The 20,946-nt window shown below is 38.9% G+C and overlaps 1 protein-coding gene across 1 annotated transcript; it reads right to left on the bottom strand.

The window, feature by feature from the left end:
- Positions 1 to 1,357: 1,357 nt before the first annotated feature.
- Positions 1,358 to 20,397, bottom strand: ctnnbip1 (catenin, beta interacting protein 1). The gene is made up of 4 exons (XM_088332010.1): positions 20,277 to 20,397; positions 11,734 to 11,848; positions 11,513 to 11,603; positions 1,358 to 6,162 (listed from the first exon to the last, which is right to left on the bottom strand). Exons 2-4 carry the CDS (start codon positions 11,827 to 11,829, stop codon positions 6,104 to 6,106), a joined length of 246 nt encoding a protein of 81 aa, XP_088188136.1. The 5' UTR covers positions 11,830 to 11,848; positions 20,277 to 20,397; the 3' UTR covers positions 1,358 to 6,103.
- Between the last annotated feature and the right edge of the window lie 549 nt (positions 20,398 to 20,946).

Here is a 20,946-nt window from a genome sequence, read left to right as displayed (position 1 = left end):
CCTCCCCACAATCATGCTGATATGTTATAGCTTTTGAGCAGACATGGGGACTTGAGACTTAGTGACTTGGACTCGAGTCGACTCGAGTCGCTGTTTTTATGACTTGTGACTTGACTTGGACTTGGCAATCTAAGACTCGGGACTTGACTTGTGACTTGACTTGCCCAAGAAAAAAATACTTGGGACTTACTTGGGACTTGAAGGTGAAGACTTGAGACTTACTTGAGACTTGCACATGTGTGACTTGGTCCCATGTCTGCTTTTGAGCAATTAATTCTCAGAGTAATCAGTTTGACTTCATATTCCCTAGAGCTGTGATGTCAAAGGAAGACAACAAGGAATCAAAACAATGGCGGGTCCCATTGGAAAACACAGGCGATTGTAGTTATCGGTGAACGCATAGGTAGCCAAGGACGTCATCGTAGATAGCTAGCAGTGTTGCAGTATTCTTCATAGGCTTTCTTGCTGTGAGTAAATAGTTGCCGTGTTGTGTTTATAAGGTTTATTATTGCTTAATAAGGGGAATTGCAATCAATAATAATTGGAGCTTTTGGCTGAGGTTGAGTTTATTCTCCAAGAAATTTGGTTTGAAAAAAGGAACTCTTACAAAAATAAGTACAGACTCTCCTCTACTTACCAACATTCGAGTTACAAAAACGGTACATACGAACATTATTTTGGGGTGTCAAAAAATATCCAGACATTGCTTTAAGTTAGATTTTGTATTGTGTGCACCTTTTTCCAAGTACAGGATATTGCTGTAGTGCTTCTTTCCACCGCTGTGAGGTCACCCAGCATCCCCCCCGAAAAAGAAATGTGGCTTTCTCTTCCTAGTTAGTGTGTGAACATTCTTTACTGTATCACCAGCCCACTAAGAACTTGGGAATGTGTATTACTTAATATCTCATGCATCAATTCAATATGGTTGGTGTAAAGTGTAAAGAAGAGGCGAGCCAGTTCTTTTGAAATGAAAGTCTAATAAGAAAGCTTGATGCGGTTGAGAAAATGGTTGGATCGTTTTTTTTCGGCCACTTTCTACCACGGAGGCGTAACACGCCTAACCCTTGAAGCTCATCTTCCAAAAGTAAGTCAAACGCAACTTTATCTTTATAGAGCACATTATTTACATGATTCTATTCTATTTTATAAAATGTTTATTTTTCAGTACAAAACAATACAGGTTACTTTTACAAGCCTTAAACATACTTATACAAACCTTAAACATAAAAAATATAGCACTGAAGCAACTTACGAACAAATTCAACTTGCGAACGGTCGTCCGGAATATCTCGTTTGTAAGTAGGGCAGTGTCTGTACTGCATTTTCAGACATCCATCGGCTAAGGAACGAGGGAGAATTGTCGCTGCTTGAAATGTCTTTAATAGTTTAGTTGGTATAGGTTTGAAACCTTCAGGTCAAGACATTGTCAGCAGCTCAAACAAAAGACAAATACAAATACAAATTCAATGTTGACCAAGAATAAAATAATATACATAAACCCACCTTTAAAAAAAAAGAAAAAAAAAGAAATCACAGTAAAAATTCAACAGGATACCTCATTCGCTTACGTTCAGCCATGCTCACAAACACAGCTACCAGAGGGTTGCTGAACATTGAAAAGCAAAATGTACAATAAAAATAATTCAGAATAAGATGCATAGACAAAACATAGAAAAGTAAACGAAGAAAGCTGTTTGCAACAGGGTTCGTACAACTTTTCCATAGCCAAATTCAAGCACTTTTTAAGGACTCTCAATGCTTCAAGTTTTGCTTGAAATGCATCAAATTCAAAAAAGGCCGTTTTTCCCAGAAATGTCATTGAACACAGGTATTTTCAAGAAACGTAACAATGTTCGACTGTTTACTGAACAACGGTAGGTCGGCAGTGGCTAAGGAGGTAGAGCGCGCTTCTTGGGTCCGATTCCCGGCTCCTCCGAGTTAAATGTACAAGTGTAAGACACTGGACCCCAAACATCTGGCATTGAATTAGTTAAGCAGACTTGTTGGGAAACTTGGCAACAATTTCAAACATTTACAAGGACTTCATACGAAATTCGAGCACTTTTCAATCCTTGAAAACGCGACAGTGAAATTCAAGAATTTTTCAAGCGCCCGTACGAACCCTGTTTCCAATCAGTTGGCTGTTTACATTGATTGCTGATGACGAAAAGGGACAGTGTGTAATATTTAGTGCCTCTTAGTGGTACAAAAAAACATTGATTCGTTACCAATGCTCATTTTTATGAATATCCATAGGTCTTTTATACAGCGGAATCCTAACCTAGTAGTCGCCACCATGTTAGTCGGCCATCTTGCTGTGCTTGCTTGGCACTGGTTTTCGTTCGCATTGGACAATGCAGTCCCATCTAGTGGTCAAATATTACACAATGTACCTTTAAGGAGAGAAAAAAACAAGGTGCGACGAGGCAGGCGTGCTCGACATTCAAACGTTACAATGACATCATTAAGTTACAAAATATACTCAAAACACATTTAAATACTGAGCATGTGAATAGAAAAGCACCCTGCTTGGTTAAGATCAATAGGCCGAGCCCATTAAGACTTTCTTTTATAACCAGTCTGAAAAAAAAAATCTCAATTAAAACCTATGATAATTATTTGCCAATATCCCGTTTGATAATTGTGCGAGAGATTTCATGATGAAAATGAGCACATGCAGTTCTGCTATTTTAGTTTCTTGCTGTTGAAATGAACAATGTTTTTTCGATCTGTGCGACGTGGAACAGAAATCGTTTCAGTAAAGAACAAATTTCTGTGTGTCCTTTATACAAAGTAAAACAACTAAGATAAACAGGTCTCAATGCACTAATCAAAAAGCAAATAGTACATAGTCAGTTTTCCCAAATATCTACAGTGCCTGGCAAAAGTGTTTACCCCGCAAGTTTTGTCATATTGCCACATCTCAGACTTCAAACTTAAAGCTAAAAAAATGGAAAACATTTTCCAAGAATCAACAACATGAGAGACACAACCGTGAAGTGGAACCAAACTATTTGAATATTATTGTAATATTTTGAATCTAATCAGAGAAGCAACCAAGAGTCCCATGTTTACATTGGAGGACCAGCAGGCATACACAACTAAGGTGGGACAATCTATGCATAAGACAACTGCTCGTCGAACTCTGCATTAACCTGCCCTTTATGTAAGGTTAGAAAGAAGAAAGCCCATGGTGAAAGAATACCATAAAAATGCCCGTTAGGCGTTTGAAGAAAACCGGAGGGGGACACATATAACATCTGGAACAAGGTGCTGTAATCAGATGAGACCAGAATTGAACTTTAGGGTGCTGAATGCAAAGTGTTACAGTTTGATTAAGAGTAACACAACACATCTCCCTGAAAACACCATCCCCACTGTCAAACATAGGGGTGGCAGCGTCATGTCATATTCTGGCATAAAATCTGTAAAAGTCAGCAAGACACCTGAGAATGGGGCGCAGGTTCACCTTTTAACAGGACAACGACCCTAAACATAAAGCAGAATCTAGCATGGAATGGTTTAAAACTAATATGATAAGTGTTAGAATGGTCAAACAAAAGTCCGGACAACAATCCCATACAGCATTTGTGGAAATATATGAAAAATACTGTGCACAAACCATCACCATCTAACTTTAAGGAACTTGAGCTGCTTTGTATGGAAGAATGGGCAAATATTTCTGTTGCAAGATGTATAGAAACATACCCCTAAAAAGAGGTTGACCAATGTATTACTCAAAGGAGGGCCGATTATTATTATTTTTTAAATATATTTTTGTAACACTGGTTTTTCAATTTTAATTTGTTAGCACAATAAAAACACATTTGGTTTCTTTTCACAATTGTGTATCAAATGTGGCTCTTAGAAAATAAACTATTTTTTTTTAAATCTATGAATTTGAAGCCTGAAATATAGCAACATGTCAAAAAGTTCTAGGGGGGGCATATTTTTGCAAGGCAATGTAAACATTTTTTTCATGTTTCATGATATGGAGAATGTGCACCTGATTTTTCTAGTGTCATTATGTTTTCTTCTTCACACTTGTTCAAAATAAAGCAGCAACGAGCGCTAAGTGGGGCTTCACTGAAAATGTAAGACAGAAGAAAAGAGTATCACATTAATCCTGTCACCCGCCCTATAATTGTCTTTCTGTGATCAGGAATGCGTTCTCATTTACACATAGCTGCTAGCATGCGTGCATTAGAACCATTACAATAAAGGCCGTAACTACTCACTTTAAATTTGTTTGAAATGTTTTGTAAGTCTGTCGCATAAAAATTGCACTGAAGCCACAAGAATGCTTCTGTTTCGGGATTTAAACATTTGAAAAAAACTTCTTAGTGTGTGACTTTAGAGGTAGGAATGATCACGGCCCTATGAGAAAAACACCTTGACCTTTTCTCTATTGACAAGTTCTGCCTTCTAATTGTAATTCACCCTGGTCAATCCTGGAAGGGGGATTACCACATGTGAGGTCCTTTCTCAAGGTTTCTCTTTTCTCCTCACACTGAGGTTTTTGAGTTGTTCCTTGCCCGCATGCTGGTTTAAGATAAGGTAATTGTGTAATTTTGTAATTGTAATCCCGTGCAGTCCTTTGAGACATTTTTGTGATTAAGGGCTATATAAATAAATGTGACTTGACTTGACATGAACGGAGATCAGTGACACAAAGAGCAATAAAATGAAGCAAACAGTCGACGAGATGATGTTTAACGAATGGACATGTGGGTGACTTTGTGCCGCAACAGTCCTAAATGTGTTACCGAACAGAACTCTCAATTAGGCGCAGAACATGTAGTATTCCTCCCCCAATGATGCAAATATCAAGGGAAGCCGTACTCGAAAAATTTTGACTCAAAGTTGACCCTTCTGGCTTGTTTGCTGTAGAGCTGTGACGTCATTGAAGGAACTAAACACTTTCAAAATGGTGAATCCCGTTAACAGAACATGCGAGGCCAGCTCCAAATCAGACACCGACTGTAGTGAACAGCGATTAAATACCGCTCATTTCTGCTTGGAGGTAGTCCATTGTGGCTTTTTGTTTGTGTTGTTTGCCCCAAGTGTCACTGTCTATAGAATTTACTCTGGAAAGTTAGCGTTGGGGCTGCTGAGGACTTTGATTTGTTTACTCCCGGTGGGTGCTCGTTGGCAGCCTATCGTGTGCTGTTGGGCCAACTTGCCTGGCCTTCGCGCCGGTTTTGCCGTGTCCCCTCGTTTATTGCTATTGCCGCTTTTTATTGTTGGTTCACCGTTAGCCTGGCTACTCACCACGTTTTTTTGATTGACTAGCCTTGCACTAGCACCGGTTTTGCTGTGTTCCTTGGTTTGCGTTCCTTCGCGTTTGTAGCCCTAGTTGTTGCCGCTTTTTGTTATTGGTTCCTGGCATTTTTATGCCAAGAGTGCGCCCGCCCTTTGTTGATCGGTCCTGTTAGCCCCCTACTGCTTCCTCTCAGTGTGTTTTTTGCCAGTTAGCCCCTTTTTGGCTGCTGGCCCTTTGTTGTCCATTCCTGCATCCAACTGCCACACAGCACCTAGGCAAACTGCCAAAATTTCACTTAAAACACTTGTAACCTCTTCGATAAATAATGCGTAAAACAATATGGCGACTTCTGGGTGCTGGTATTCTTTCGATGACGTCACAGATGAGGATGACAAAGAAGAGACCCACCGTCTTAAAAAGCATATCAGAAATTAATTGGAATATACTGATGAAATATCTATAGATTGTATGCAAACAACATGTACTTTTTCCTCACATTTCGCATGTTTAAGAATTTAGGATTACCTTTAAAGGAGCAGGTGTTTATTTTTATTTTTTTTTATAAAAGACCAATCATGTCACTGTCACACCTTACCGCTTCTTGCTTGTTCCAAAACGCCAAAATAACAAAAAAGATACATTTGACGTTCATCCACACGATTTGAGCCTTTATGCCGTTTTCGAGTTGGCCATTGGGTCGATCCGCCGTGATCCGCTCGGAGTGAAGCTCCTCGAAATTGGAAGGGAAGCAAACAGAACAGGTGTGTGTGTTCCTTCCAGATCGAATGAGGATTTTGCCAGGTTTGGGTTGGGCGTTTGGGGGGAGGCAAAAGCTCATGGTCACTGTCGTCGATCCTCCGTCTCTGACCGCGAAAACGCCATCACGACGTCCTCTGCACCTGTCAGAAAAAGCCAGAAAAGAAACATTTTGCAGAGGCTGTTTCCGAAGCTCAGCCCATCTGTATCCTGCCCGGTCAGGTCACCTCTGACCGATCCGAGCAGTCTGTTTTACTGCTGCTGTTATTCTCTATATCAGTGGTTCTTATCCTGGGTTCGGTTGAACCCTAGGGGTTCGGTGAGTCAGTCTCAGGGGTTCGGTAAGTCAGTCTCAGGGGTTCAGTGGAGCCTCTGCTGCGAAGGTGATCGGACAAGTATGTTCAATATAACTTTGCAAAATTGTTCTTTTTTTCGTAATTAAGATTAAAGGAGCATTGAAGCTTTGTAAGGCTATTGATAAAAGTAAGTATGGAAGGAGTAGTAGCTCTGTCATTGGCAATGAATTGTATAGTGTTAAGTGCTAAAAGGTTTTCAGTTCTATCGTAGTTTTAAGTGTGTTAAGCATTGCAGTTCAGTTTTGCCTTTAAAAATCTCTTCACTTGGTTCAAACATGGTGATTTATTTGTAATGTCAAAAAAATTGTTTGGGCTTTACCCGATAACATTTTAAATAAAAAGTATAAACAATATGAAAACTATCCATTTTTTGATCATCTGAGACAAAGAAAGTACGAGAGCATATCTGCACAAAATAAATTAGCTGGATTCCTAATCAAACTCCAATTGGAAATATTTTGCTGGTTTGAAAGCTGTTCTGTTGCCAGAGTGTAATTGAAATATGACACAAAAGAAACATCCGCTGATGGAAAAAAAGCTGTTATCTCCACAGCCCTCAAGTGCCTGTAAAATCTAATTACAGTGTAGATATAAAAGTAGGCCAGAGACCTTGCGTATGTATCATATTGGGCACAAACATTAGACTGTTCAACAGACTGACATAATGATGATGTTTCCATACAGAAATCAGGTCGGCTTGGCAAGGGGATTTTGCGTTTCTGGAAGGGGGTTGGGTGGTTCTAAATTGAACTCTAAGCTTTTTTCCTCATGTAAGAAAACCGGCCTGCCAAATGAGGTTATGGTAATGAAGATGGCAAATAAGCAGTAAACAGCACAGAATGCGATGACATTAGCAGTTAAAGAAGGAAGGTTCGATTCGGGAGAAAGAACAATTACACGACGGAATTGATCTGTTGAGCTTGGAGAGGATCACATAAGGGACGGGAAAAATTCGGAGGACAGGCAAAGCTGCATCTGTTTCACTAGGAGTCAAGTCTTGAGATTGCTCAGTCACAAACAAACACACTCTTGAATGCACAACAGTGAAGCATTACACAAAGTAGTTTAGGCCGCTTGCAGACTGGGAAGGCCGGCTGGGCCTCCTATGCCGTTGCTTGGCGACTGATAACAGGAAAAATGCTTTAGCTCGATTCAACACAGCCTAAAGTCCAATAGTAGACATGAGCAGTGCAGTTTCTTAAGTCATGAGAAGGCTCCGAGTTGTGGATTTAAAAAAAATGTGATCGTGTTTCTTTAATTTGTGGTTGTAATCAGTGATGATAGAATCAAAACTTGGAAAATGAACATTTCTAACAAAGTGATTAGGCGGAAAGGAACAGAGTACCGCATTTTCCTGACTACAAGGCGCCTCCATCCTTCATGCCGACATTTCTTGTGTAAATATTGTGTAAATTATAACAGTAACTTTATCGTCCTTGTTTTATATCCTTATCTTCTCTGTTCCTTTATCTTCTTGGTTTTTTTACCTCACTGTGAATGTGTGAAACTGGAGTGTCATGCCCAATTCCGTTGTCACAATGTGTTAACCCATTTTGTAACAATGACAATAAAGGTATATTCTATTCTATTCTGTTCTGTTTTATTCTTATAATCCCGTGCGCCTTTTGTGGCTCATTCAAGGACACCTGTAGCTAGCATGCAGCTAGCTGGCCACTCTCTAAATTGCTTTTTTACACTGAAAGGAGTAGCCCTCCAATGTCGTTTTACCTTTGTATAATGACAATAAAACCATTTGAGTGTAATTCTGTGTTGTGTGTGATAATGTGTGGATCTATAATTGTTATTTTGTCACAGTCGTATACTCTCAGTCGGTAATAACGCCATCTCGAGGATTACCCCCTTGTTTTTTTTTTTTAAATGAAGATGAGACGCTACTTTGCAGCCTTTCACTATTCGCGGGTGGTTCTCGTCACCATTAACCACAAAAAACGAGGCATCTCTATCTCGAATATGCTTTCAATTTAGTTTGTTACTCATTTGACTCATAAAAATGTGTAACTTTTCATGGAAAACACACTATTGGGTGACCACAATCTTTTGATAAATAATGTGTATCTGTCAGGACGACCGAATTCTCCTCATTCAGTTCAGAATCTTGTGCGCTCCGTAAAGATTGAAAGGTGTTAAATCGAAGTGGTCAATGCACAGAGTCAAAATTCAGTATTATGATTATTATTGCATGTGTGGAATATGAACAAAGCAGCTAAATCTACCTTTTATCCATTTGATGGGATTAGATTTCGCAGGGTGGACTTTAGTTCATATTCCGCAAATCCAATCTAATTCCTATTTGTCTGTGTGTTCGTATGTGGCATGTAGGCTCCAAAACGGCTGAACGGATTTTCATGAAAATTGACGCAGTTGTTCTTTAGGGCTCTGGGAGTTTTTTTTTAGCTATGTTGTGTCACGGCACTCACAATAAATACCAACAAAATTGGTAAATGTGGTGTTTTCCCACACCCATGCCATGACTGGGGCCCTGTTCCTCCTGCACACCGCTGGGCCAGCCTTGCACCTCAGCCTGCACAGTTTGGGGGATCACAATCAACCCATTTAAACATTCTAGAGACTTAAGGTTATCAAGTCAAAAATTACACCACATTTGTGCATGGGAAGAAGCACCTGGCAGATCAATTAAAATATCACACCCAGGCAATGTGATTAACACGCCAGCGCTCCTCTCTTTCCAATTTACCGCTGCAGCGTGTCGCAACAACACTGAAAGCCCACAGGGGAGCTTAGATTTCCCAAGACAAGTGAGGTCGCTATGGAAACTGCTTTACGTATCGCTCTGCCTGTTTTGAGCTGTCCTTCTGCTTCTGGGAGGAAGTTTCTTTAGTTAACAAAAGGAGATAACGAGCCCTTTGGTTTGGGTTTCTAACATGACCCGCACTTAACTGGAAGGTTTCTTTTACAAATGCTATTCTTGAATTACATTAATGAAAGAGTCTATGAAAAGAGACTGGTTCCCATCTGAAATATTTTTCAAAATAAAGGTTCCTAATTTTAAAGTCTACAACAAAAAAATTGTGCTCGACGAGGTTAAAAATGTATTCCATGTTTCTGTGAATGTTAATAGTGACCTAAAAAAAAAGTTTCTCAGGAGGAAGAAACCACAACTTTTATCAGAGCATCAAGACAGTGGTAAATAGGTTCAATTGCAAAGCTTTCCCCTCACCTCCCATCCTATTTTGTAAGAGTTCAGCACTACTTATTAATATCTTGGAATGGTTACTAAGGCCCTGCTACTGCCAAATAAGTGGCCATACTTCTGTTTTCTGATGGCTTCTATGCAATTCCAACTCATCAATATATTAATTTGTAATGTTGAAATGATGCTATAGTCAAGAACAGACATGGACACTTGACATTCAGTAAGACTGGCAACGGGGCTTATTTGTGGTAAACTGTATTTTAGTATCATATTTTATTTATCGCTTATTTTATTCCAACTCAGTTTCAGACATTATTTGGGCAAAACCAAGTATTCCAGTGAAGAGTATTGCAACTTTTAATGCAACAAGGAAAGCGACGGCGTTCACGGGGATCTTGGCCCTCTCCCAAAACACCAAGGCTAGGGACCTACTTGGCAGTTTTATTGTGGATTGGACAGTACTGACTCAGCACTTGCCTCATGGAGGGCAGCTGCTTTCCCACCAATGGCTGGGGGTATGGCTGGCCTAGACTACCAAAATGGCTTGTGGGGCACCTTTTAATGATGTCTGATCAATATGAAACTTCACAAGAATCGTTTTCGCATCGTTTTACACCATATTTAGGCCTTATCGGTCAGAAAATCCAAAGTTTGAAAGCATTCACCCCAGATACTTTCAAAATGACAACCACAAAAGAAAATATGAACTTATTAATCAGTTATTTTCGATTCCATTGCGACAAATATGATTGAGTTTTGCAATGTAACAACAAAACTACATTAGTGTCTACAACAAATAATTGAACCCGTACAATAATCAATTTTTGGCATTGTAAGATAAAACCCCACCAACAACAAATGTGCACAGCCTTATGTCCAGCAACAGCTCTGAAATTAGGATAAAAAAACCTTGGATTTATTTTTGGCCCAAAAGTTGCATCGAAATATGATTTCCGAACGTTCTGAAGCTCCTTCCATTTCTGACGTATTTTTAACAATTTTGGATGGGTCTTTCCTGGATATTGCCTAACATTTAGTACAGAGTATACCTTGCCTTGGCTGTCTGATTCAAAACAACAGCGTGTGAGATGCCGGATTGTGACTCGTAGATAAAATTCAATTGTTTGTTCGTACCAATGATAACTTTGTTGACGATAAAAATGATGTCCTTTAATGTTGGTTTACACATATTTCAAAATGATAAATGGCACCAAAGTCAGTTCCAAAAAGCCTAATCAGAATACTGTGGATGAGATTAACACTACTAATTATTTATTAGCCCACAGAAGGAGGGGGTGGGCAGTTTGCCAACAAACACTAAATGCGTCTCTTTCTGTGATGCATAATGCATACTCGGCACACCTTTTTCCAGCTCCGTTGGTTCATCTCCCTGTGTGCAATGATAAATCACCAGTAATAAGCTGACGTGGCTCATAAACTGAACTTAAATACATCAAATCGTTAATAACTGCTTAAATTCAGAGAATGCATAGTTCTTTGTCATATGTGTAATGTGACGGTCAATATGATCCAGAATAACAGCGATTTGAATAGTCATGCCGTCTCATATAACGCCATGACAATGCCATCTTGTGGCAGTCTCATGAAGAAAGTATAAATGAAGCTCGAGCGCCACCTGATGGTACAACTCCATCACCACAACATCTTTTGTTTGTAAATAAAATGGTCCAGTGTTTACGTCAGACTTGTGCCCATTTAATTTGTAGCCGTGTAAAAAACAGATACGCAAGAAAAAGGACAAATTCATTTGCAGACTTTGCTTGTGTGAGTATTGCTACAGTGCCGTGGGACATATAGTGGGTTTAAGCTTGGAAATCTGTGGTTTGCTGGGGTTAATAAACCTGAAAAAATTGTATGGAGTGATTATTTTTAGTTGCTTGTCTTACAAAAGTACAATGAGTATCACAAAGAACCTGAACAGTGTGTGTCTTTGAACCTTACCCTGATCAATGCTGTGTTGTGGCAGCTGACTCATCTGACTGTGGACAACACCTGCATAATTTCGAAGAAAAGCCTCTTCACTTGGTGTGAGCTAAAAAAAAAGGGTATCAAAATATATCATTAAAATTTATCTGACATTTTTTTTAACCATCAGACAGAGACTGTATGGTCTAACTTTACAGATATCACAAATAAGAAAAATGATTGTGTGTTTGACGTACGTTTGATCCCATTTTTTTAAGCATTAGAAGGACGCGAACTTTCTGCTGGATGTACATGTCTTCAGGAGACTTTCCCGGGGCCTCCTCGCGGTTCATCCCCCCTGCTCCCGTGGCACTACAGACAGACAGACATAATATTCATTATCCTTAAACTACAAATCATTTTGTGTTCAAGTGGTTCAACTGGTGAAGGAAAGATGCACCAACCGTTTTAGGTTAATTTTCAATCACCTTACTTAAACACTAAGTAAATAAATAAATTGAGAAATGAATTCAGTCTCAAATTACTATGGCCAAAATTAATATAAATACACAAGGCATGCCAGACGGACTAATCAATGACAGCTACCTAACCACACTCAACCTGAGGCCATAATTTACTTAAACTCAAGCATTGCTTTTTCACCTATCTCATCAACGTCAGTCACCGTCCTTCTCTGCTGAGAGCTGTTATTAACGTTTCATTTTCATTTCAAATACCTGCTTCACGTGCATTAATGTACCGTATTTTATGCACTATAAGGCGCACCTACAAGCGCTCAATTTTTTTCAAAAGCTGACCATGCGCCTTAGAATACGGTGCGCCTCAAATATGGATATTGAGTCGCGACAGGTCTCGCGACTACGGTAAGCAGCCGCCGACTCGATTTTTCCCCGTTGACGAAGTAGTGCGCAGTGCATGCTGGAGGAAAAAAAATAAAATACTAATTTATATATATATATATATATATATATATATATATACGCATACATACCTATGTTTCATTTCCTAACCAGTAATCATTTGAATCGGTCACTATTGGCTTAAATTAGTAAGGGATAAAGGAGGCAAGTCCTTTTTAGCATTCACAGGCTTGTATAGGCTAAAGCGGGGTACAACAAAGCCTGCAATTGGCCGAAAAAGATGTAAATCACAAGTTAGGTTGGTCTACAGCCGAGAGAAATGATTTTTAAGAGTCTGTTTGTAAATGGGAATTATGGGGACTAAACAGACACCTAGCAACAAGCAACATCCAGCAGAGATGCTTTTCGGCTGATTTTTAAAAATCTTTTGGCATCATTGCGTGTTTTGGAGTATGTAAATATTTAACAGGGATGGACGCCTTATAATCCGGTGCACCTTTTAGTGCAAAAAATACGGTAAATGTTTGATCGCTTCAAATATAATTTGCATTTTTTTTTTTTACCATATAACAAATTAAAGAGATGAAGGTGTAAGTTTATGAAAAGAGATTGGCAGGTATTTCGAATATTGTTATGTAATATATTAGGGATCAGGCCAAAATTGTGATCAATACAACCTTACACTTACATTATGTACAACGTGTGCACTTATTTACAATTTCATACGTTACCACGCCTTGGTCCACCTTTCAACAATACACAAAGACACACTAAGTCCCAAATACTGGATTAATGTGAAAAAAATGAAGACACGTAGACAGCAATAATACCAGCACCTCACATGCACCTTGACATCTAGTGTAATTTATTTTACATCAGGGGTCTCAGACTAAAATTACTTGGGGGCCACTGGAGCTACGGTGAAGTGGGCCAAATTGGGGTTTCCACAAGAAAAACAGTCCATTGCTCTCAATTATCTATTATGGCATTTTATCCTATTGAAAGCTAATTTTAATTGTGCATTATACATGTTTCAATGACAAATTATATTTGTGTGAAAATAAATAATCAGTCATAACCCAAGTCAAATGTGCATGGGCTGCACTTACACAAAACTCGTGGGGGCCTCAAACTAACATCCTGGGCATAAATTTGCCCCTTAGGCTGCAAGTTTGATACCCATGTTTTAGATCATAGACATTTACAGTCAGCAGGTCAAATGCAATTCTGGAAAGACAGGGTATGTCCAAATTACCAGTTATTGTCTGACAGGAGTGCCTTGCGATGAGGAAGATGGTCAATGACAATACATTTGCGGTGAGTTAACACAACACCCCATCTAAAGATTTGCTGGCCACAGGGAGAGAAGCTTATGAGCCATGGATAGGAGGAAAAAGGCAGGTGAGGTGCTTTATTCTTGTAAAATAATGACCCAACGGACAGGCTACCCTATTTACCACCCACTTTTGGCAGGAATGCATTGTTAACCACTTTTCAGGAGTCTCAGCTGCACAGTTGGCGAGAACTCATGATTATTCAATACAAGTTCTCGCAAATCTTATCCTTGCTTGCACAGTCCATTTAATCTTCTCAAAATAATGACTTTTTTTCTGTGCATTATGAGGAAATGCAAAATACAAGCACAGGGGAAGAAGGGCAAAGGATGTCAGAAGGTGATGAACGAAACTGTCAAAGCACACGGTCACGCACATCGAAGTAAGCTTCTGTCACTTTACATCGCAGATATAATGCACCAAGCATGGGGTGCATTTTCAAAATCAACCGGATTTTTCCAATTCAATAATTGCTATATCTGCTCAACACAAAACAGTTATGAATCTAAATAAAAGTTTAAAGGTGAAGTGCATCGTTTTAGGTGCCCTTAAAAAGTTGAAGGTTAAATATTTTCTCTATTAAGTATGTTTTACCAATGCCCACGTGAGTTCAATAACGTACTTTAATAATGTAATCATTCCATCAATATGCTGCATTGACTGAAAATTCTTATCATTTTGCTCAACCACTTACATAAAAACTAATAGGTGTTCATAGGCCGTTTAATGCATAATTTAGTGAATTGAGGATCAGGCTGAAATAGTGATGCAAGTACTCTGAGTAAATTTAGGGAGCTGCTTTTTTGCTTGCCACTTTGAGTTATTTCTCCTTAATTACTTATAAAAACACAAATGTATTAATTTTGTAAGTGTTCACGGATAAATATTTAGAGATGAGCAAAATTCAAACACTCATTTAAAAAAAATATATACGGGAAGGAGAGGTATGCCTTGAACTTTGTAAGTTGACATCATCTGGGCTTTTTGCTGAAGCAGGACGGCGACGTGCGGAAAATATGAGCTAACAGACATGTTTCACGTTCACAAACAGTGATATAATTTTATAGGTACCCAATGTCAAGTCATGTTTATTTGTATAGCCCTTAATCACAAGGAGTCTCAAAGGGCTGATTAGAGTATCTAGTTACTATCTGAAAAGTAAATCACCAAAGCTTCAATTGTCTGCATACACCTTTTCGCTACACTAAAATGTAAAAACATTTATTAAATTAATTCACATAACTATTTATTTATTTACTAATTGCTAACTAAGTCAAATGGCAAAAACAGGAGACCAACAAAAACTGCTTACATGGACTTACCGAATGTCAAAAGCTTGACACCACCTCCTTACATGGACCGTGCCGGCAACAATGACTACAGTATTAGAAAACAATGGCATACTAGATTGTGAAAACATGATTTATAAGTAGGTCATGTCTTGTTGTCAACACTCGAAGCAGAAACACGGACTTTTGAGCTCACACTAACAGGTTTTCTTCAAGGCTGGCTCATCTAAAGTTTGAATATCTGTCTTTAAAAACAAGTTATAATAATGATCAAAAAAATAAAAAGCTTCTACTAGAAGGTTTGAGTCCCATAAAGGGGAGTTTCATTTTGTTGAATGAAACTATCTATCCATCTATCCATCTACCCTGGTCATATCGCTTGAGAGGGGTGACCGACAGCAAGACAAACACAAAAACAAAGAAAATAAAAAAGGGAAAAAGTATCAAAAAGCACACACAAAAATGAATGAATAACAATATTTGATTCAGAAAAATGAATAATGTTGATAGATCCGGGTGGGGCCTAGTAACTGAAACCAAAACAATTTGTTAGAGTTGAGGAGAAAAGATGAAACTATAGAAAAATTTTAACGAATAAAGCCAATGTTTTTAATCTCATAGATATCATGATGGAGAGTGCCCACCGTTGGAGCATCAGTCATGATTAAATCTGTTTGAGGTTCTCCCAAATTCCTTGAATAGGGATCTCAAAGAAGCTTGCAACAGAAGCTGCAGTCTTTAAGTTGCTCCCTGGGGGCTGAAGTTGCAAGATTTCAAACGTGTACACGCCAAGGCACATCATTACATTCTAACGACCAAATTAGATCATATCTTCGTAAAGGAAGATACGGTGCAAACCGTGAAAGACGTGCAAAGATACGCTAACTATACAACAGAATCTCTTAAAACACAATCTAAAATTTGGGCATGCTTAGTTGTGATTGAGATTCCACAAAGGTGACTGTGTTTTGTGCTATGTTGAAGAAAGCTGTCTATGGACGATTCTCCTTCGAAAGAAAACCGTCAAAAGTGAGAATTACCATGACATGTTAGAAAGCTGTTTAATGGATACATTTTGTGAGAAAGAGTCTGGTGACTTCATTTTTCGAACGGATCGAGCGCCACCACACTGGATTTGACAGTCTGGGCAGGATGGTCAAGATCTAATGTCCTGGCCACCCAGATCTCCGGATCTCATTTCTTTTTTGGGGAATTTGTAAAAAGATTGGTTTATGTGCCCCCTATTCCAAGAAACATGGATAAACTGAAGATACCAATAACAAAAAATGACAATGCAATGCCGAGACTAGTTTGGCAACAATTTGACTAGCCGCTTGATGATTGCAGTGCGACCAATGGTAGTCACATTGAACAACTGTTTGGATTCCAAGTCAAAATTCAGATTACAAAATTTCTGAATTGAAAAAAATGTGTTTCGGTATCCTTAACAGTTTGCAAGATACTCAATGTCAAAATGTGCCCAAAGACTTTTGGAGCACCCTGTATTTGCTATGTTGCATCCAGACCACTGTCAACAATCCAAATATAGCAGCCTTTTCACACTCAGAGGACCATGTCCTCTTCCATCTTTCTGTTTGGACAGTTTGTGTTGATCTGCCACCTAACAGAAGGACAGATGCAGCTTTCGAGCAGATGTAACCATTCACAAGAGGGTATTACAGCTGATTAATGCTGACAGGGTGTCAAAAGCCTTCGCCAAATCGAGTAGGGGAACTTTTAACTGATCTACAGCTCACAGACAACTGATTAACAACTTGAAGCTGATTGTGGTATAAGAATAAAGATACAAATAAATTACCTGGCATAATAACAGAATCGTTACATCATACAAGCCATTATTTATGAGTGATGTGAAAAAAAGGGTGCGGTTTACATATCCTGGCACATCAAAAAGCTGCTGGCTGCCAGGAAAGGTTGCTGCATTTGACCCCATTGGGCTGTCAGGAAGCCGGCATGCAAAAAGTGAACACAGTGAGACAGTTTGGCACAGTGCATCCATGCAGGCATGCTCCAAAAATAGAAACGTCTGAGAGGAGTTGAGCCATTAGTGGATTCACGTAGAAACCTCGAATTGAGGTGAATCCACGGTAAGGAAAACATCAATATTGAAGATAATTTCAAATGAGCGCGCCTTTTCAAGGTTCTAAAATTTCATGAATTAGTTAATAGCCAATGGACAACAGTTTAGGGGTGGCACATTCTTTGGGAAGGGTCTTAATTTTACAGTGGGAAAATGTGAGAAGTATGTCTAGGTTTTAAAACACAAATACATTTATTTTCCCTTGCAGAATTTGTACTACAAAATTAATTATATACAATTGTATCAAAAGTCTTTTTATCTTGTATCCGGTATTTTCGGGGAAATGTCTACCCCCTGGAATATTTTGGATATTTAAAATCTACAAAAGGGAATGACTTTTTTAACATTTGAACAATTTAGAATACAGAGCTGCCAAAATCTGGAATATGATTTTCAGTTTGGTGAGAATTTGCAGATTTTGATTTTTTCTCCTTGTACCATTTGAGTGCGCCAATTTTAGATTGAAAGTTGTTCTTACAATGTTATGACTTCAGAGAAAAAAAATCACCGCAAATAACAAAAGTGGCATCATTAATAACTTTACTGTGCAAATTTGAATAGAACTGTTTAATAATTGCAACAATCAACCTATTTGTTACAAAAGCGAACATTTCTTGATTTTCTTTTTGATTTTTATATACAATGTGTATTTTGTAATTTGCTATAAACTGGCACACTGAAATGCTGAAGACTCACTATTGGGAAACTAAGAATTGTGTAATTATTTTCAAAATGATTGTATTACACACGATACAATGTTTTGTCTGGTAATAACACATTTCCCCTTAACCACTTGGGCCGTAGGGGCACCGTTTGCTGCGGCGTGTCTTGGGCAAGCACAGTCTGGTGGTGCCCATCCCTCTCCAAATATGTCCGAAAACTAAAATAAACTATCCTAAAAGGCATTTGACCAATCACAGCGACCACATTATTTACATGGTCTGGTTTCAAAACTTTTTTTTTTATAAGAACATGTATACCAATTGATATTGTGTCAGGTTAAACTGAATCAATTAGAAAAACAAGTGGTTGGGTTATTTGTTTAAGAAGTTAGGGCACAAGTGTCAAACATTCATTTTACACAGCCTGAGAGAGCTTCAAATGCCGCAGGTCTGAAAATAAACAGGTGAAAAGAGTGCGCTAACACAAAAACTACATTTCCAACAATGATCATCGACGACGATCGCCACGAAGTGACAGCTCAGTGCCACTACACGCCAGTATATGTATCGATGAGTGGAATTGTGAAATAAATGATTCCAAAAATGTCGAAGTAGTGATCCTACTACATACAACATGAATCCCTTCCCAGATTATGTTTGTATCTAAAATTGCTCGTATGCGTGCACATATTCACGATAAGATATAATTAAAAACCAATTAATGCATTCCCGGCCTCCCAAAAGTATCCAAGTTAACCCTTAATAGCTATAAAACAACTATCTTACTGATCACTAAAAACAGATTCACACATTGAACATAAAAATGCAGTTAAATAAATAAGATGAGGAACGAATGACGTGAAGGCCCCGTCTGTAGAGGTAACATCTAAAAATTCTCGCAACATGGATTTTCTCTAGCGTCCCGGGATTTTCTTTTTTGCTTGAAAGAAATTTCATATCTCAAATTTTGTTGTAGCTTGTATGTAGAAGTATCACTGTATTTAGTTTATAACATATTATTGAGACATATTTTCATGCAACTGTAATGTTTGTAATTTGAATATTTACTAAGATAGGAAGTACTTTACATTAAACTGGTTACATTTAATTTACACACTAATGACATTTAGTAACATTTACAAGTTACATCAGGCCCTATCAGAAGTGGGTAGTAATGGGTTAAATTTATTCCATTACATTTACTTTAAGTAAGTTTTGGGACATTTTGTACTTCTGAAAGTATTTTTAAATCACAATACCTTTTACTTTTACTTGAGTAGATTTGTGAAGAAGAAACAGTACTCTTACTCTTCTGCATCAGACTACATCAAACCCGTTACCTAAGTATGTATGGAAGGACGATTACCTCATGTGCAGTCACTTCTCAAGCTTTCTTCATTTTCCTCATGTTGAGGTTTTTGAGTTTTTCCTTGCCCTCGTGTAGGTTTTAGATCATGGGATGGTGTCATAATAGTATGTGGTTGGCAATGATCTGTGGTCTGTGCAGCTCTTTGAGACTCTTTGTGATTAAGGGCTAAACAAATAAACATGACTTGACTCTTTTTTGATACAATATGCCTCTTTCAGCACTTTAGGTTGCCGATCCCTGGCCTAGCTTATCGTTCTGCCTGCAGTCTGTTAAAAAAACAGTACTGGGGCATTAAATGTGCTACTTGTGCTTAATTTGTGTCTCTGATTTATACTATTCTTATTCCATTGTCTATTGAAGTATTGAATTTACCTTGATTATTTAAATCTATGTTTAAATTAAATGTGATTTAGTTTTGAATGGATGGAATTTGATGATCTGATTGAATGGTCGTTTCAAAAATCAACAAATAAGACCTTGTAACAGTTACTTAGTACCCAAGTACTTTTGTTTGTTTTACTAAAGTAATTGTTAGGATGACTACTTTTTACTTCTACAAGAGTCATATTATAATGTGGCCGTCTGTAGATACGAGTTTGACACCCGAATTATGGAAACTGACATGTGTACGAATGAATGAATCCAACTCCATTATTTACGTGTACTGTGTAACTGACAACTAATCATAGATTTTGACTCTCATTTTACTTATACGCCTGCATGGGAAGAAATACACGCTCTACCCAAAATAATTGATGTGGATGATCTATTTTTCTATCCAAATAAAAGGCACACTTTTAGAGTTCAGGTTGCGAGACGTTTAAACAGGGGCAACGCTATCGCTAGCGTACAGTCTAGTCACGATTTCTTAGCGTTTATTTTCACAGTAAGATATGGCAGTGATCAAGTGAAATATCTGATTTGTGGTTAGGTTCAACCGTTTTTTTTCTAAGACTTGAGGCGAACAGTCCCGCAGCGTAAACGAGCCCAAGCTAACATGCTAACCCGCTAGCATGCCGGAGACAAAAGCCTGGAATGAAGTTCCTTTGGGTGCGAGCGCCAACCCGGTGCCTTTGCACTGCACAAGGCTGACAAGCCGGAATTGTTGATAACATTCCAAAGCTGACCTGCAATATTATTAGAAGGCAAAAAAAATGTGCTTACCCCTCCTGGTCCAGCTTTCCTTTTTCTTTATCGCTGCGTTTGAGTGGAGTGTTGCGTCCTGTTCCGGGGTCACATCCCTCCTGTGGGTGCACAGCGGCTCCGCGCAGCGGTCCTGCTGCTTCGTAGCGCCGCAAGGGGGGGCTGTGTCGTACCCACACATGTATGAACTAGTGATGGGAATATCGGCTTTTTCGGCTCGGCTCACCGAAAAGAGACGACCCTTTCAGCTTTTAATGATATAATACCCATAATAAAGAAACATCCATCCATTAACTGCACCACTAATCCTCAGTAGGGTCGCAGGGGTGAGTTAGCCCATCCCAGCTATCTTCAGGCAGTGGGCAGGGGACACCCCGAACTGGTTGCCAGCCAGTCGCAGGGCACACGGAGACAGACAATTGGCCCGCTCATTCACACCTAGGGACAATTTGGTGAGGCCAATCAATCTGACATGCATGTTTTTGGAATGTGGGAGGAAACCGGAGTGCCCAGAGAAAACCCACGCAAGCACGGGGAGAACATGCAAACTCCACACAGGAGGTTCGATCTCATGACCTCAGAACTGTGCCACACACACGCTAATCACTGCGCCGCCGTGCTGCCGTAGGGAAGCATTATGCATCAAATGAGTTAGTTTTAAGGTAGTAGGCTACTATGTATTAATAGCATT

This window comes from Urocampus carinirostris, chromosome 3 (assembly GCF_059441175.1).
Source record: "Urocampus carinirostris isolate Australia breed hairy pipefish chromosome 3, RoL_Ucar_1.0, whole genome shotgun sequence".
Lineage (NCBI taxonomy): Eukaryota > Metazoa > Chordata > Actinopteri > Syngnathiformes > Syngnathidae > Urocampus > Urocampus carinirostris.
The sequence above is the reverse complement of the archived record's forward strand: the minus strand, read 5'-3'. Positions and strand labels throughout refer to the sequence as shown.

Excerpts from the sequence above, each read along its gene's own strand:
- ctnnbip1 (XM_088332010.1), bottom strand. The coding sequence starts at position 11,829 with ATGAACCGCGAGGAGGCCCCGGGAAAGTCTCCTGAAGACATGTACATC. Across the intron at positions 11,604-11,733 it reads TTAAAAAAATGGGATCAAAC|CTCACACCAAGTGAAGAGGC; the intron begins GTACGTCAAACA and ends CTTTTTTTTTAG. Across the intron at positions 6,163-11,512 it reads ACAACACAGCATTGATCAGG|GTGCAGAGGACGTCGTGATG; the intron begins GTAAGGTTCAAA and ends TTTTTCTGACAG.